The sequence below is a fragment of the Pteropus medius genome, unplaced genomic scaffold, assembly GCF_902729225.1.
Source record: "Pteropus medius unplaced genomic scaffold, Ma_sr-lr_union100, whole genome shotgun sequence".
In the NCBI taxonomy this organism is placed as follows: domain Eukaryota; kingdom Metazoa; phylum Chordata; class Mammalia; order Chiroptera; family Pteropodidae; genus Pteropus; species Pteropus medius.
The window spans coordinates 17,430,708-17,447,428 of record NW_024351730.1 but is presented as its reverse complement, the minus strand read 5'-3'; the positions used below and the strand labels follow the sequence as shown (position 1 = coordinate 17,447,428).

Below are 16,721 nucleotides of genomic sequence, written 5' to 3'. Positions count from 1 at the left end.
TTCAAATTGTTGGTGATTTATGAGTAGATATACAACATATTTTGAGACAATCTAAGGCTATATTTTTACTTACAGCAGAAGTTGTAGTCAAGAGCCATAGTGAAAAATCCCCTTTTTACCTGTGCTCATTGCTTGGTAATCCTTCATGTTTACTTCCTAGGTTTCAAGGACAACTATCAATTAGGAAATAATTAGTTGAATCCCCAAGGAGGATTTTTCTTTTTGTTTGCCAAAGGACTTACCACTTTTTAAATACATAATTTTATCTAACATTACTTTTTGTATATATAGTTTTACTCCATAATTATTTACATATACCTTAAGCAAAGTATCTGCTTTATTGAACTAGTGTTATAACAATTCCAAGATAAGTCATTTCTGTAGGGTATAAACTCTACTATTGTCTCTAGAACTATAACAAAGACTATTACAAAGGAGGACCCTTTGATTTTCTCCCTATTTAAAAAATTGGTTGCAAATCTTTTTTTGTTGTTTTTCTCCTTCAGACCAGGGATTCGTATAGTAAACAATGCCTAATTTTATCATCTTAAAATATGTTTTTCTCAACATATTTTTTTTTGCAAACCAGGACCCCCCTCAGCTCCTCGGAATGCCATCTCAAATGTTAATGAAACTAGTGTCTTTCTGGAATGGATTCCTCCTGCTGACACTGGTGGAAGGAAAGATGTGTCATATTATATTGCATGCAAGAAGTGCAACTCCCATGCAGGTGTGTGTGATGAGTGTGGAGGTCATGTCAGGTACCTCCCCCGGCAAATCGGCCTGAAAAACACCTCTGTCATGATGGTGGATCTGCTCGCTCACACAAACTATACCTTTGAGATTGAGGCAGTGAATGGAGTGTCCGACTTGAGCCCAGGAGCCCGGCAGTATGTGTCTGTAAATGTAACCACAAATCAAGCAGGTAAGTGTGATGTCCAACCAAATCATGTACCTTAGGCTGAGCTCTGTCAGTTATCTTCTACAGCTAAGGGCCAAGTTTCCTGAGATCTGTAAGAGAGCTTCTCATAAACCATAGTGTTAGGACTTGAAGTAGAATACATCTCAAAATGCATTTTTTTTTTTTTTTTTTTTTAGTTTTAAACAAATTAAGACTAAGGCCTTCTTAGCAAACACATTCATGGACAGGATGAAAAGATGTTTTAATTGAATTTTTTCATTAAAAATACATTTCTGACTCAAATCCATGTAGCAAAAATTTTTTTATCTCATGATTTCATGCAGTGCAATTATTACAGTTCAAAACTACATGGTTTTGCTGTTTTATTTACTTTAAGCTTTTTAATTTATTAATTTAGCATGTTATCAGGCAAGTTTTATTTGGTTGTTTGTTAATTTGTTTGTTTTGTACCACAGCTGAATTTTCTTTGCAGATTAAATAAGTTTACTTTTATTATTTATATCATAAGAAGAATGCATGAAATGAATTTTTCCTTGACAAATCCATTTATCAAAATTAGAACTATGCACAACCACATGAAAACACATTTAACTTCCATAAGAAAATCTTGAAATTATTAGGGAGTAAATTATTAGAGATTAGGGAATATTCTGCTTGAGCTATTTATTTCCCCATATTTCTCCCTCGAATATTCACTTTTATGTGCAAATTAATACCATAGACTTCTTTTTTGGTAAAATAGAAACCAAAGATAAACTATGACTGAATTAATAATTCAACCTATTATGTGGCAATAATTATTCAAACCTTGTAAGTAATTTATAACCTGTTTTTATCAACAACAGATATCTGGGGCGGGGAGAGCATTAAAAGCCAACACATCGTTAACTTCCCTCTATTCCCTGTCTACAACTCTCAGTCCAAGAATGTAAACCCGTCACCTCATTAGTGTCTAAGGTGGAATTTGGTTGGTATGGGCATCATTGTTAGCAGTACTCAGTGAAACAAGATGTATTTGACTGAATTCAATTGGACTTAGTCATATAATATTAGTATAAGTTTATAGGTTGTAGAATGACTAGGTTGAGAAGAGAATGCTCTTGCTAATCAAGTCTTGGCCAAAATAATGTGAATTGTTGGATATATCAGATAAATCAAGTGGTTGTAACTTAAGAGGAGCAAAATGCACGCAGTTGAGTTCATGGTTGGTTCTGGTTGATAAAACTGAGGGAAACATTCAAGAGTATCCCGGATGATATGAATGTATTTGAGTAACTCACTAAGAATCATTATGAACACTCTAGATGTTTTATCCATCTTGAATACATGTTCATGGAATTTTTTTTTTAATTCTATGAGAGAAAACATTGCACACATATATGCTACATTTCTCAGTGGGTTCTTTATATATTTTTCCCACTTATTCTCTAACCTGAGGTAGAACGACAACAAAAAAAAGAGCTAAAGAGATGAATAGAAATAGTGAAAATTAAGTTTTCCTTCAGTATAGACTCAGCTGCTGGCAATACTAGTATATGTTGATTTTCCATCACAGTGTCTAAATGTCACAAGTGTTCAGTAAATGTGAACTGTCTTCCACATCAGAAAATTCCTGGCTCTAAACATGTGATTTCAGGTTTTTTGCACATCTTTCAACCTTACTTGGCTCTGCTGTGACTCCTCCATTAACATATTGAAGGCATATTGAACAATCACTAAGAGTTGTAGTCCTTTGGGAGAACATTCTCTAGCTTGCATAACCTTAACTTCTTTGAAAGATAAAAAAAATATTTTTCTGATGAACTAGATGTAAAAAACAACTGTTTATTTTTAAAATAATGTGCTTAATAAATATTTATTCTAGGTGTTTTTTGACCCGCTGGCCTGTTCAAACTGCAAAATGTGATTTTTGAACTATAAATACCTTAAATACCAATAAAGAATAATTTTAATCCAGCTGTTCAAGGCATGGTTATCATGCAAAACAAATATTCGTATTCAGAACAGATTTTTGTTGACTTCTGCTGTTTTCTGGGTTCTCTGGGTACACAAATTATAAAATCTTTGCAAACCTACAAAAACAAAACAATCAAAATAAGGAGATTCTTCTCAGTATCCAACATTCCAGACCAACTAAGTCACAGTTTCCACAAAAAAAATGTTAACCTCAAATACTTTCTAAAAAGTCTTAGATTTAATGTTAATATTGCTAGACATCTATAAAAGACCATTATAAAAAGCATGCTGTAGTAGTTTTTAATGCCTGGATATTTTTTATTGTTAAAAATTATTGCAGTGACATTGATCAACAAAATCCAATGTTTCAAATGTATAATTCAACAGTATGTCATATATATATTGCATTATGTGTTCACCACCCACAGTTAGATTCCCTTCCGTCATCAAACATTTGACCCCTTTTACCCCATCTATCTCCCTCTTTCTCACCTTCCCTCTGGTAACCACTAGTCCACTGTCCATGTCCATGAATCTCTGTTTGTTTGTCATGTTTGTTGCTTTTAGATTTATATCCCACATATGAGTAATATCATGTGGTTTTTAACTTTTTCTGTCTGACATTTCGCTTAGTGTGATTACCTCAAGATCCATTGACGTTGCAAATTGCAGTATTTCATCTATTCTTATAGCTGAGTAAGATTCCATTATATGTACCACATCTTCTTTATCCAGTCATCTATTGTAGGACACTTTGGTTGCTTCCATGTCCTGGCCACTGTGAATAATGCTGCTCTGAACACCAGGATGCATGTATCATTTTGGATAATTGTTTTCAGGTTCTTTGGGTAAATATCCAGAAAAAGGAATGCTAGATCATAAGGTAGTTCAATTCTTAGTTTTTTGAGGAAATTTCATATTGTTTTACATAGTAGTTGTACCAATTTATATTCCCACTAACAGTGTAGGGTTCCTTTTCCCCTACATCCCCTCCAACACTTGTTATTCCTTGTGGTGTTGATGGTAGCCTTTATAACAGGTGTGAGATGGTAACTCATTGTGGTTTTGATTTGTATTTCTCTAATAACTAGTGAAGTTGAGCATCTTTTCATTGGTCTGTTGGCCATTTGTATGTCTTCTTGGGAGAAGTGTCTGTTCAGGTTTTCTACCAATTTTTTAACTGGATTGTTTGTTTTTTTGTTGTTACTGAGTTGTATGAGTTCTTTGTATATTTTGCATATTAGGTCTTTTTTGGAAGCATTGCTTACAAATACATTCTCCCATTCAAATGATTGCCTCCTTGCCTTATTGACAGTTTCTTTTGCTGTACAGAAGCTTTTTAGTTTTCTATAGTCTCATTCATTTATTTTTGTTTTTACTTCCCTTGACTATGAGGTCAAATTCATAAAATCCTTTTTAAGTCCAAGGTCCATGAGTGTATTACCTATGTTTTCTTCTATGCAATTTATTTTTTAAGGTTTTATATTCAAATCCTTAATCCATTTTAAGTTAATTTTGACGTGTGGTGCTAGACAAGTCTAGTTTCATTTTTTTTCAGGTGGCTTTCCAGTTTTCCCAGCACCATTTATTGAAGAGGCTTCATTTCTTTATTGTATGTTTTTGGCTCCTTTGTTGAAAGTTATCTGCCTATATAAGCATGGATTTACTTCTGGACTCTTGATTCTGTTCCACTGGTCTGTGTGTCTGTTTTTTTGCCAATACCATGCTGTTTTTTATTAGTCACTTTGTAGTATAATTTGAAGGTAGGCAGAGTGATGCCTCCAGCTTTGTTCTTTTTTCTCAGGATGGCTTTGGCCATTTGGAGTCTTTTGTGCTTCTATACAAATCTGATGATTTCCTGTTCTATTTCTTTAAAAAATGCTGATGAGATTTTGGTGGGGATTGTGTTCGATCTATATAATGCTTTAGAGAACAAGGTCATTTTAACTATATTGATTCTTCCAATCTAAGAACATGAAATATTTTTCCACTTCTTTGTGTCTTCTTCAATTTCTTTTAATAGAGTCTTATAGTTTTCATTGTGCAGGTCCTTCATGTGTTTTGTAAGGTATATTCTTAGATACTTTATTCTTTCAGTTGTAATTACAAAAGAGATAATTTTTCCATTTCTTTTTCTGACCATTCTTCGAATGTAGGAGTGCTATGGATTTTCGAATATTGTTTTTGTATCCAGAAACTTTACTATATTCGTTTATTATTTCTAGTAGTGTTTTAGTGGAGTTTTGAGGATTTTTCTACATAAAGAATCATGTCATCCACAAATAGCGACAGTTTGACTTCTTCATTTCCTATTTGGATGCCTTTTATTTCTTTCTCTCGCCTGATTGTACTCACTAGGACTTCTAATATTATATTGAATAATAGTGGTGATACTGGATAGCCTTGTCTTGTTCCTGATCTTTGAATAAGGTTTTTAGTTTTTCACTGCTAAGTATATTAGCTAAAGGTTTGTTGTATATGGCCTTTATTATATTGAGGTATTTTCCTTTTATACCTGTTTTATTAAGTGTTTTAATCATAAATGGATGCTATATTCTGTCAAAGTCTTTTTTCTGTATCTATTGATATGATCATATGATTCTTATGCTTTATTTTGTTTATAGGATGTATTACATTAATCAATTTGCATATGTTAAATCATCCATGTGCTGCTGGGATGAAGCCTAATATGTTGTTGGATTCGATTTGCTAATATCTTATTCAAGATTTTTGCATCTATGTTCATGAGAGGTAGTAGTCTGTAGTTTTCCTTTTTGTTATCTTTACCAGGCTTTAGTATCAGGGTAATGTCGATCTCATAGAATGTGATGGGAAGTATTGCCTCCACTTTGAATTTTTAGAAGAATTTGAGAAGAGGTATTAAATCTTTGAATATTTAGTAGAATTCACTGGTGAAGCCATTTGGTCCTGGACTTTTACTTTTGGATAGGTTTTTAATGATTGTTTCAATTTTCATACTGCTGATCAGTCTATTTGGATTTTCCAGTTCTTTGTGATTCAGTCTAAGAAAGTTGTATGAACTTGTCCATTTCTTCTAGGTTATTAAATTTGGTTTATATAGTTTTTCATAGAATGCTTGTATGATCCTTTGTATTTCTGTGGTATCTATTGTAATTTCTCTTTCATTCCCAATTTTGTTTATTTGTGTCTTTCTCTTTTTTCTTTAGTGAGTCTAGACAGGAGTTTGTCCATTTTATTAATCTCAAAAATTCAGCTCTTCATTGTGTTTATTTTTTCCATTGTCTTTTTGTTTTCAATTTCATTTAATTCTGCCTTAATTTTCATTATTTCTTCCCTTTGGCTAATTTTCGTCTTCTTTTGTTCTTCTTTTTTTAGTTTTTTAAGATGTAGTGTTAGGTTATTTGGGCTCATTCTTTTTTTTCCGAGATAAGCCTATAATGATATGAACTTTCCTCATATTACTGCTTTTGCTGTGTTCCAAATGTTTTGATATATTGTACTATCATTATCATTTATTTCTATGTATCTCTTGATCTCTCTTTTTATTTCTATTACCCGGTCATTCTTCAGTAACATGTTGTTTAATCTTCTCATATTTGTGGTTCTTCCTTTTTTTTTTTTACAGTTAATCTCCAGCTTCAAAGCATTGTGATCAGACAATATGGTTGGTATGATTTCAGTCCTCTTATATTTATTGAGACTAGTTTTATGTCCCAGTATGTGGTCAGTTCTTGAGACTGTTCCATGTGCACTAGAGAAGAATGAATAAGCAGCTCTTTGGGGATGAAAGGCTTTGTAAATGTCAATTATGTCCAGTTGGTCTAATGTATCACTTAAGTATGTTATTTCCTTATTGCTTTTCTGTTTAGATGATCTATCTATATCTGACAGTGGGATATTTACGTTCTCTGTTCTGATAGTTTTCTCCTTTAGTTCTGTTAGTAATTACTTTATATATTTTGGAGCATAGATATTAATAAGTGTTATGTCTTCTTGATGTATGGTTCCCTTTATCATTATGAAGTGTCCCTCAATGTCTCTTTTTATCTTTTTTTAACTTGAAGTCTATTTTGATAAAAGTACAGCTACATCCACTTTTCTCTACATGCCATTTGCTTGGATTATCATTTTCTATCCTTTCACTTTAATTCTACATTTTTCTTTGCAGCTGATGTGTATCTCCTAAAGGCAGCATTTGGTTGAGTTTTGTTTTTTGATCCAATCCACAACTCTGTGCCTTTTTATTGATGACTTCTGTCCATTTACATTTAGGGTAATTATTGAAATAAGAGGCTGTCCTATAGCCATTTTATCTTTTGTTTTCTGGTATTTTGGTGTTTTCATGTTTCTTTGTCCTTGCATTTCTGTCTGTTATTTTAATTTAATGGGGTTTTGTGGATTTTTCCTTCTGGTCCTTCTTGTTTTATGTTATGTTTCTCAGTCTATTTTCTTTTGTTTGTGCTTATCTCCATCCTCCTTTGCAAATTTAGATCTTTGCTCCCTTCTCTTTTCTGTTATTATTGTCACAAACTGTCCCTATGTATGCTGAACAGTCATTTCTAACTTTCAATCATGATTATGTTCTTAATGTCTAACTGTATAATACCTGTTCTTAATAATGGTTGCACTACCCTGCTTCTGTCTGCCTTCTAGTCGTCTTACTCATAATTATGTAGTTTTTTTGGCATTTTGTTTCAGATGGGCTTACTCCTTTCATTATTTCCTGTAATGCAGGCCTCATAATAGAGAATTCTCTCAACATTTTTATGTCTGTAAAGGTCTTTATTTCTGCTTCATACCTAAAGGAGAGCTTCACTGTATATGCTGGTAATTCCTTTCACTTAATAGTTTGAATATTTGGTTCCACTCTTTTCTTGCTTATAAGGTTTGTGTTTAGAAGTCCAAAGATAGTCTTATGGGTTTTCCTTTATAGGTTACTGTCTTCTTTTCTCGAGATTTCTTGAGAATTCTTTCTTTGTCATTAATTTTTGACGATTTTAATAAACTGTGTCTTGGAGAAGGCCTTTTTGGGTTGAGATAATTAGGTTTTCTGTTAGCATTTTATATTCAAAGATCTAGCTCATTCTTTAGATTTGAGAAATTCTTGTCAACTATTTGAATAAGCTCTTATCCTTATCCTTCTCTTCTCCTTCTGGTATACCCATTATTCTTGTGTTGTTTTCCTGATGATGTCAGAATGTTCTTGTATAGCTCTTTCTTTTTTTTCTTTTTTCTTTTTTTTCATTCTCAGGTCTCTCTGCATCTTTCTGAGTCATTTCTAGATTACTGTCTTCAATATCACTGATTCTTTCCTCCACCAGCTCAACTCTATTTCCTAAGCTTGCTATTTTATTCTTCATCTCTTTTAACTTGTTCTTAATTTCCAAAAGTTCTATTTGGTTCATTTTGAGGGTTTCAATCTCTGTGATAAAAAATTCATTTCGTTGGTCCATTTTGATTCTAATCTCTTGAAATTGTCAATCAGATTTATCTTGCATCTCATTGAGTTTTTTTTAAGAATGTAATCCTGAATTCTCTGTCATTTAAATCACATATTTCTATGTCTTTAAGCTTATTTTCTGGAATTTTTTCTCTTTGTGAGCTTCCCTGTCACCATGGTTATTCATGGTGTCTGAAGGACTATTTCTATGCTTGAGAATTAATGGGAGTGTACTCTACATTTTTCAGAAAGATTATTATATAAAGTCTTTTCTTTAACCTGTTAATAAAGAGAGTTTTTGTTTTGTTTTGTCTTGTTTGATTTTTTTTTTTTACTGCCAGTAGGTGGTGTTCAAGAATCTTGCTTTGAGGCTAACGATGCTTTTTTTTTCCCCCCTCTGTCTAATATACTGGATATTCAAACCATTATCAGCTGCCCTCGGTCTCAATCTCTGTCTATGGTACTGGCCATAGTTTCTGTTTCAGTATCGGTTGTGAAAATTCTCTTGAGGCTCTGTGGTGCTAGGTCTGAAAGGGTATGGGGTGGAGGGGGGGCATGTTCTACATTGGTGGGTGGGGGTTGCTGCTCTGCTCCATGTCTCAGCCTCCTGCTTCACAGCTGCAGCTACTTACACACAGCTGTTGCCCCTCTGCACTTAGTTCCAGCTCTGCTTTCTGCCCTTACTTCAGGGTTTCCCTCTATGGAATATGCTGATACCTCAAGCAGAGCTGTTTGAAGAACTGGGCGCAAATTCTCTTCTCTCTCTTCCTACGGGGAGCTTCAGCTGCATGTGTCAACTTCTTTGTTCCTCCCAATCAACCCCCCAGTTGCATACGATTTCAACCTTTGAAGCTCTTATGCACAGATCACTCACTCGGATGTGCTCGTGTGCCAGTTGGGTGTCATACGTTGAGTTTTAGATGTTTGGTTTATTGTTATTTCAAGGGAAGAGATACAGGGAGACCTCACACAATGCCATGTTTCTGATATCACTACCAATGCCTGAATATTTTTCAAGCATTAAATTGAAGAATGATATCTATATTATATGTAGTTTTTACATAAAATTTTTTTCATCAGATTTTAACTTTAGTTGCAATCTCTGCTAAGAATTGGGATTTTTTTTTGAGAAATGAATACTTTTTTAAATTAATTTGCTTTAAATTTATAATTTGTTCTAGTATTTTCTTATTGATTTATTTTTATTACATCAATGTATGTATGACTGTTCAGATTAAAAATTAAATTCAGAAAATACAAGAAAAAATAGCGATTTCTGAAGAGAAGAATCCTTCATTAAGCTAGAAATTGAAATGTTTAGGTAACTCTGGCTGATCAGTCTATAAAAAGATGTCATTATTATTATTATTATTATTTTTTGCTGAGGATAGTGATTAAATGACTAGGCCATGAAATTTTGATTGCTCAGAACTTGATTTTGTTGGTGGTATAAATCAAATTCCTTTAGTCTCTGAATGCTAGGGTACTATATTTTTTACCATGTTAATTCTGTTGCCTATTTTGAAATCTATACCCACCTTCTTCCTTCCAGTCATAAAATACTACTTTGCCTTTTTCATAAATGAGTCCTAAAGAAATCAGAAAATCACTTTACTACAGCTTCAACCTCTGTGTTCTCAAGTGTAAAGAACAGAAAATATTATAGAAATTTTGTTTATAAATGTGGCACAGTCCTCATCAATTTATTTTTCATTATTATGGTAAAGAAATGTCCTCTGGGGCTTTTCTGAAAATATTATTAGTGGGTGATTTCATAAGTCTTGAAAAATAAATTCAATAAATTCAACTTAACATTGCTATTTCAGTAGACCATTTAAAATGCCTTCTACAATAAAACAAGATATTCTCAGTATCTGAACTTTATTTAACTTAGGCTACCTTTCAGAGCAGATTTTGCTCTGAAAGGTAGCCTAAGTTAAACTAATAGAAGAAGCATTTAGCACCTGTGCCAGATACCTGGAGAAGCTTATTGAATCCAGGATCTCTAATCAAATATTTATACCAACTTGAATTCAATTATTTCTCACTCCTATGTAAGACACATATAAAATCCATTTCACACTTAATTCCAATGCTTCTGCAAATTTAAGGTATAGAATTTTGCTAGTCTTAGGTTCAACAAACTTCTTGCCCCAGTATTGACCAGATAATTGGTTCCCAAGAGGATATTAGGATCTTGATTTCAGATAGAGTAATGTCTTTGGACAGGAAGAAAATTGCTTCCTTCTGCCTAGTTAAGGGTCTTAGATAAGGTATGGATTTGGTATTGAAGAAACGAAGGAACATTTTCTTAGAAGGCAAGTCAGTAAATTCAAACATCTTTGTAATTCAGGAATTCTGTATAATAAAAGTGAGATTTTGGTGGCTGGCTTTGTCATTGTTTTCACCGTAAGAAAATGTGAGATATTTATAGAATGGAGATTCTTTGATCATTTCAGTATGATTTGAGCTGAGACTTCAAACTTTGGGCCACTTATTTCATTTCTTCAAATTCTGCAATGCGATTAGACACAACCAGTCTTTCTCATATTTCTTGTATTTCTGATATTTTTTTTTTTTTTACCATAAAACAGGTGGAATTTAGTCACCAAAAATACTGTCTTCAAGAATCACTTTATTTGAAGTGCCCCACAGGTGATGATACATATGCCAGTCTCTGTCAGGCATTAATAGATTCCCATCCTTTAATAATAAATAAAGTCTTGCTACAATAAAACACAACCAGTCAAATCACTGGTCTATATTCCCATGCCCTTAAAAGATTGTTGCCTACAACACTGCCCTTTTGAGAACATATTTTTGTTTTTAATGTCTGTTTTCTTAGTTGCAAACAAAATCTACTCTGTCTAGTTTAAACAGAAAAGAACTTTAATAAAGGATATAAAGGATACAAAGGCTAGTTTCCAGGGAAAGTGCCCAATACTCTAACCATAATCTGGCCTGATAAAGCGAAATATTTGCCACTGCAGCTGTCAAGCAATAAATGGTAGACAGTTGACTTTATTGCAGTTGCTACAGCCACTAGTATCATTGCTGCTTCAGACTTTCAAACTTAAAGCTATTGAAAATCTTCAGTATTGCCACCAGCAAAATCTTCATGTTTTCCTGCTCTTTTCATTTCACAAGCAGAAAGCAAAACGTTAGGCTTTCTGAAGAACTAGGTTTTTTATTAGCTAGGTTGCCTATTTGAATCAATATCTTGCCTGGGCAAGTCTTTTTGGTGAATCTCAAGCCTAATGCCTTTGTTCTAGCAGAAAGGGAACCTGGAGTTTTTTGAGTTCTCATTTCTATGTTGACTAGACAAATTTCATCACATGGGTCTTATGTGTATAAAGTGACATTCAAATAATATATTCTGATAAATTTGTTCAAGTTTGAATGAAAATTTCTACAGATAATTTTTAGTTATCTAATATTTTGAGAAAATCTTGCTTTTTAAGTGATTGAGATTTGTCCATCCTATCTCCTCCTCCCTCCCTCTTTCCCTTCTTTTCTTTCTTCTTTCCTTCCTTCCTTCTTTCATTTGTTTTTTAATTTTTTTATTCTATATATTTTATATTTAAGTTTGAGGGTTGCATTAATAATATGCTTTAATTCATGGGATATTACCATTTTGAATCATGCAAGGCACTCATCTTGTTTATATATTTTCTTGTGTACCACTTCTATCCCAAATCCATTTGCCATTTTCCTATACTAAAGAGCAACTATTTTATGTTGTTTATTTTTATTCATAAGTATTCTTATAAAATGTTTACTTATTATTGCATGCATACATTTTAAATTTAACTTAATGTTTAATTAAAAATCTTCTGTCTGCTAATTTTTTTCGCCATGATAAAATATTTTATAGATCCACCAATGTTGCTTTTGGCCATCTCATGTGCTGCTTATAACTGTCATACATTCACTATACTTTACATATCAACTCAATCAAGCAACAGAGATTTAGATTAGTATATTGGTTAAAGGTCTAGATTATGGAACCAGACTTTTTGGTTTCCATACTAATTCTGTCACTTACTAGATGTATGACTTGACTAAGTTACTTAACCCTCCTAGAACTTTAGTTTTTCCACTTGTAAAATAGAAAAAAATATATATATGATATAAGATGGTTGTGAGGATTAAATGAGTTAATATTAACAAAACAATTAGTGTATGACTAGCATTTAATAAGGTGTTAGTAAATGTTACTATAGAAATATTTAAGAAACTTTTCAATATTCCAAATAGTGTGAGTCCATAGAAGAAACTATGTGATAAATTGGCTTTAGACTTTATGAATATTATATAAGCAGATTCATTGGTGAAGTAAATTGGAAAGACAAAAAAAATTCAAATGCAAAATATAACGTATAGAACCACTGATTCTACAGGTAACAAAAGTAATTGCTTCAAAATTGGAGGAGTAAACCTAGAAACTTAATTTTCAATTGTGATTCTATCTTCGATGATTTCTTAAAACACTGAGTTGTATATTATCATTGAAGTTCTTCTAATTTTGATAAAATATCCAGAGCAATAACATAAAGAAACAACAAGAGAATAACAGCACTAAGCAGAAAGGGGGAAAATGCTTTGCATACAAAATAGGTAATTTTTATTTTCTTCAATATATATGTGGAAAAAATACAAATTTTGTTAACTACTAATTTTTATTTTGTTAACTAACTAATTTTTATTTTCTTCAATATATATGTGGAAAAAATACAAATTTATCTACACGTCATTATCATGTGCAGATAAATATTAATTTGGTCAATTATTGAAGTTTCTAAGGAAAAATATCTAGAGACAAATATTTTATCTAATTATATTTTACAAATATTTATATATTGATCTAACACTGATGCTTCTGTCACCAGTTTAGTGTTCTGATTATAGCTGCTTTTTTTCTGATTATGAAGCTTTTAATATTTGCCAACCGAAGCTGCCTGTCTACACAGAAATAGAGTTTAGGTGAGGCATGAGTTCTGTGCTTGTTCCCATGCCTCGTTACTGTTTTGAAAACATAGTCCAAAAATAAGACTCTAATTTGATCGATTTGTCCATAATTCATGACTGATTTATTTAATAATGATTAATAAATAGAGTGGAATATTTTTAGAAGCCATCAGAATTCATCTTTGATGCACTGACTTTAGAATCTTGCTAGGATCACTGGTTTCTAAAAAGACACTTTAGGGTCTTCCTTCTCTTTCTTCTTTCTACCTGCTGTAGTAACAATGACAGAAACAATGACAGCTAGCAAGTTTCAGCACTTACTATGTGCACATTGCTATGTGAAGAACTTTATTTACATTTTCTTACTTGATCTTATCAGTGTCCTCATGATATAACATTATTAGTATTCCCATTTTAAGACGAAAAAAACTGAAGTTTAAAGATGTTAAGTGATTTGCCCAAGGTCACAAATCTAGTAAGTGAGGAAATAAGAATCTAAACCAGGGAATTCTTACCTTGCAGCCATTATGCTCTGAATCACTAGTAAATATCGCACATTCTATTTCCTCCACCTGAAGTCTATGTCTTATATCATTGTCCTAGATAGCTCAGACTTCAGGTCCACTTAAATTGCTACCTCCATGAGAAAATTTTCTCTGCTCTCCAATTTGGGCATGTCTCTCTACCATAACACAAGGCACTATAACTATTTACTTTCTTGTTCATTTTTCTGGAATCTTTCCCTGAGGGACACAACAGTGCCTAGTGCCTGCGTTTGTAAAAGTAATTCATAAATGCATGAGTTTGATGAGTTTTTTAATTATTTAAATCAACGTTATAATTCTAGTTACTGGTAGTGATGTTGATGTGTAATATGTTTTAAAGATGTTTTTGAATTCTTCAAATAATTCTGTGGCCAATTTTTGTTTGTTTATGTTGGGTCTTCTTCCCTCCCTCCCTTTCTTCCTCCCTTTTTTCCTAAGACACAGAATCTTAACTGTAATTAAGTTTTTCAGAACTCTGAAATATGACATTATTATTTAAAGTCTGCCTACTTTCTTAATCTCTCTTTTATAGATATTCTAATCTTGACAGAAGTATTCACTGAGAATGACTGCACCCATTCTAGAGAGATTTTGTATAGTAATACTGTGCTATTTAAGGGAAATGCATGATATTTAGAATGCTTAATAATAACCTTCTCATGGACTCCATGCTTGAATTTATGATTTAATATATCCAAGGGAGGGCACAAGAATTTGCATATCTTAACACACACACACACACACACACACACACACACACTCACACACACGCCTCACACACAGAATGATACTGCTATAGCATGTATTTGGCCCACATTTTGAGAGAAATTACAATGTGGGAGGCTCTAATATTTGCTTCCTATCTCTTATCTCTAAAGAAATGGTTCTCTTTATACTACTTTTCCAAAAGCTCTCTGTAGAATACCTACTGATAGTCTGTTTTCATACCAGCAATGATTTTGTTAATACCATTCTCTTTCCCTCTAAGCTGAGTACTCTATTCTTCCCATTGCTCATCTTGAAGCTAGCTTGAAGTTCTGCTCTTTTCGTTTCTGTTCTGATTGCAAACTGATTTGCTGTTCAACAGAAATATGGTTAATAATCCATTTATTGTGTGAACCATCATTCTTGTGGCTCAGTTCAGAATCAGAGCAGCTTAGTATTTTAACTATTCAATCATTTGTCTCATTGCATGTATGCTATGAATTTATTTGTATAAAAATGCATATTGTAAATTGATATGCATAGAATATCAATTTGTTGAGAACTAAGTTCTGAAAGCAGTCCCAAAGGCCTGGAATCATGTAAATCTTACGGTACTCTACAGATGTAGTATAAAGTGAAACCAGCAGTGCAAAATCATGTTTCAATTAAACATGAGCCCTCATTAGGTTCTGAAGGAAGTTTACTTAGAATACTAAGACTTTTTTTTTCACAGCATATTGAAATGACTTGTCCTTGTGATTTTCCTTAAACTGAGTGCCATGCATTCAAACACCAAGTATTTATTCAGTACGTTCAGCATGCATTTTACTTTACTGAGCATTCTGAAAGATACAAAATAATTGAAGACATCCTTAGAAGAATTAGTTTTCCCACTAAAGAATTGAAGAATTGAAAAATAAAGCCTGATAAAGTAAAACAATTAGGAAAATATTAATGACAATTTGTTATTAAGCTCATCAGCAATAGCATCAAGTTAATTATTTTTGATGATACAGATTGACTTGCTGATTTCACATCTTTTTTTTTAAATCTCTGTTTTGCCTTCTTTATCACATATCCATGTCTGAAGAGGCATTGGCTCAAATCCACTTAGTCATGACATACAGTTGCGTTTATTAGGAATAGATGTTAAATCATTTTGTAACTGCTCTTATGTCTATTTAAATGATTATGATTTATGTGATGAACATCAATACTATCATAATGAATCTTTACTGATAATGAGTTATTGTTGAATGATATATTAACACAAAGTAAAGTGAAAAAAAGAAAAATATCTTAAGATTATTTGGTTATTGGGGACATTTTCACTTACTCTGTTATATCTAATTTATTTATTATTAATAGTCCACTTGATACATTATTGGAATACTGTCAGAGCAAATTACCTATTTTTTAGATTGGCACAGACATGAATATCTTCATCAAAATAACTATCTGGCTTGAGAAAATTTTTTGAAGATTGAAATGTTTTCTATTAAACGAAATATACTTTGACTGCTGGCTTTTTTATGTTAATTTTTAAAAAATTTTCTTCCATTAATAAGAAAAGAGGGACTAGTTTATTTAATCCTCAAGCCTAGGAGGCCTGAGGACATGACTTGTATTGCAAACTGATGCTGAAGTTATGACGCAAGCAATGATTTCCTTTAGACTTGTGATATGAACCAAGTATAAATACAGCATTATTCCACTTGTGCAGTTTCTTTAGTTACATCTACTTTTTTAAGGGTCTCTATATTTACAGGGTCTCTATTTTTTAATAATCTTTACTTTTTTCCTAATAAACTAGTAAATTATGTTTGAAGATGAAAACTCTCATTATCCTATAAATTATTAATATTTTAGATTATAATTTCTGTCATCAAGGGTGTACTCATATTAATAAGGCTTCATTTGTTATTGCTTAATACTTAACCCTTGATATGCTAAAAGTATAAAAGGAAATACTTCTATTTTAGAAAATAAAACTTTATTTCTAAAGAGTAAATTAGTTGTGTTTTTAAGTTATTGGTAGTAATGGGAATGGTGGTAGTAGTATAATGGTTTATTTGTTTATGTTTTGGTGCATTTAGAAAATTACAATTTGTATATGAGAATAAAAGGATTCAAAGATTGAATGATTAATATCCAACATTTTCCAATATGATGCTGATTCTGGTAATCTCAAAGGGAAGTTAGA

The 16,721-nt window shown here is 32.3% G+C and overlaps 1 protein-coding gene across 9 annotated transcripts in view; it reads left to right on the top strand.

Annotated features, from left to right (window-relative positions):
- Window positions 1-16,721, top strand: part of EPHA5 (EPH receptor A5) — a 307,470-nt gene that overhangs the window by 155,309 nt on the left and 135,440 nt on the right. For 5 of the 9 annotated variants that reach the window (XM_039845323.1, XM_039845325.1, XM_039845326.1 and 2 more), the window contains exon 5: window positions 590-925. The exons of 2 other annotated variants lie outside the window; for them this stretch is intronic. In XM_039845323.1, coding sequence (XP_039701257.1) covers window positions 590-925 — 336 coding nt within the window. Of the gene's footprint in view, window positions 1-589; window positions 926-1,767; window positions 3,051-16,721 lie in introns of those variants that run through there. 2 more of the 9 variants (XM_039845330.1, XM_039845327.1) reach the window with 2 other exon arrangements.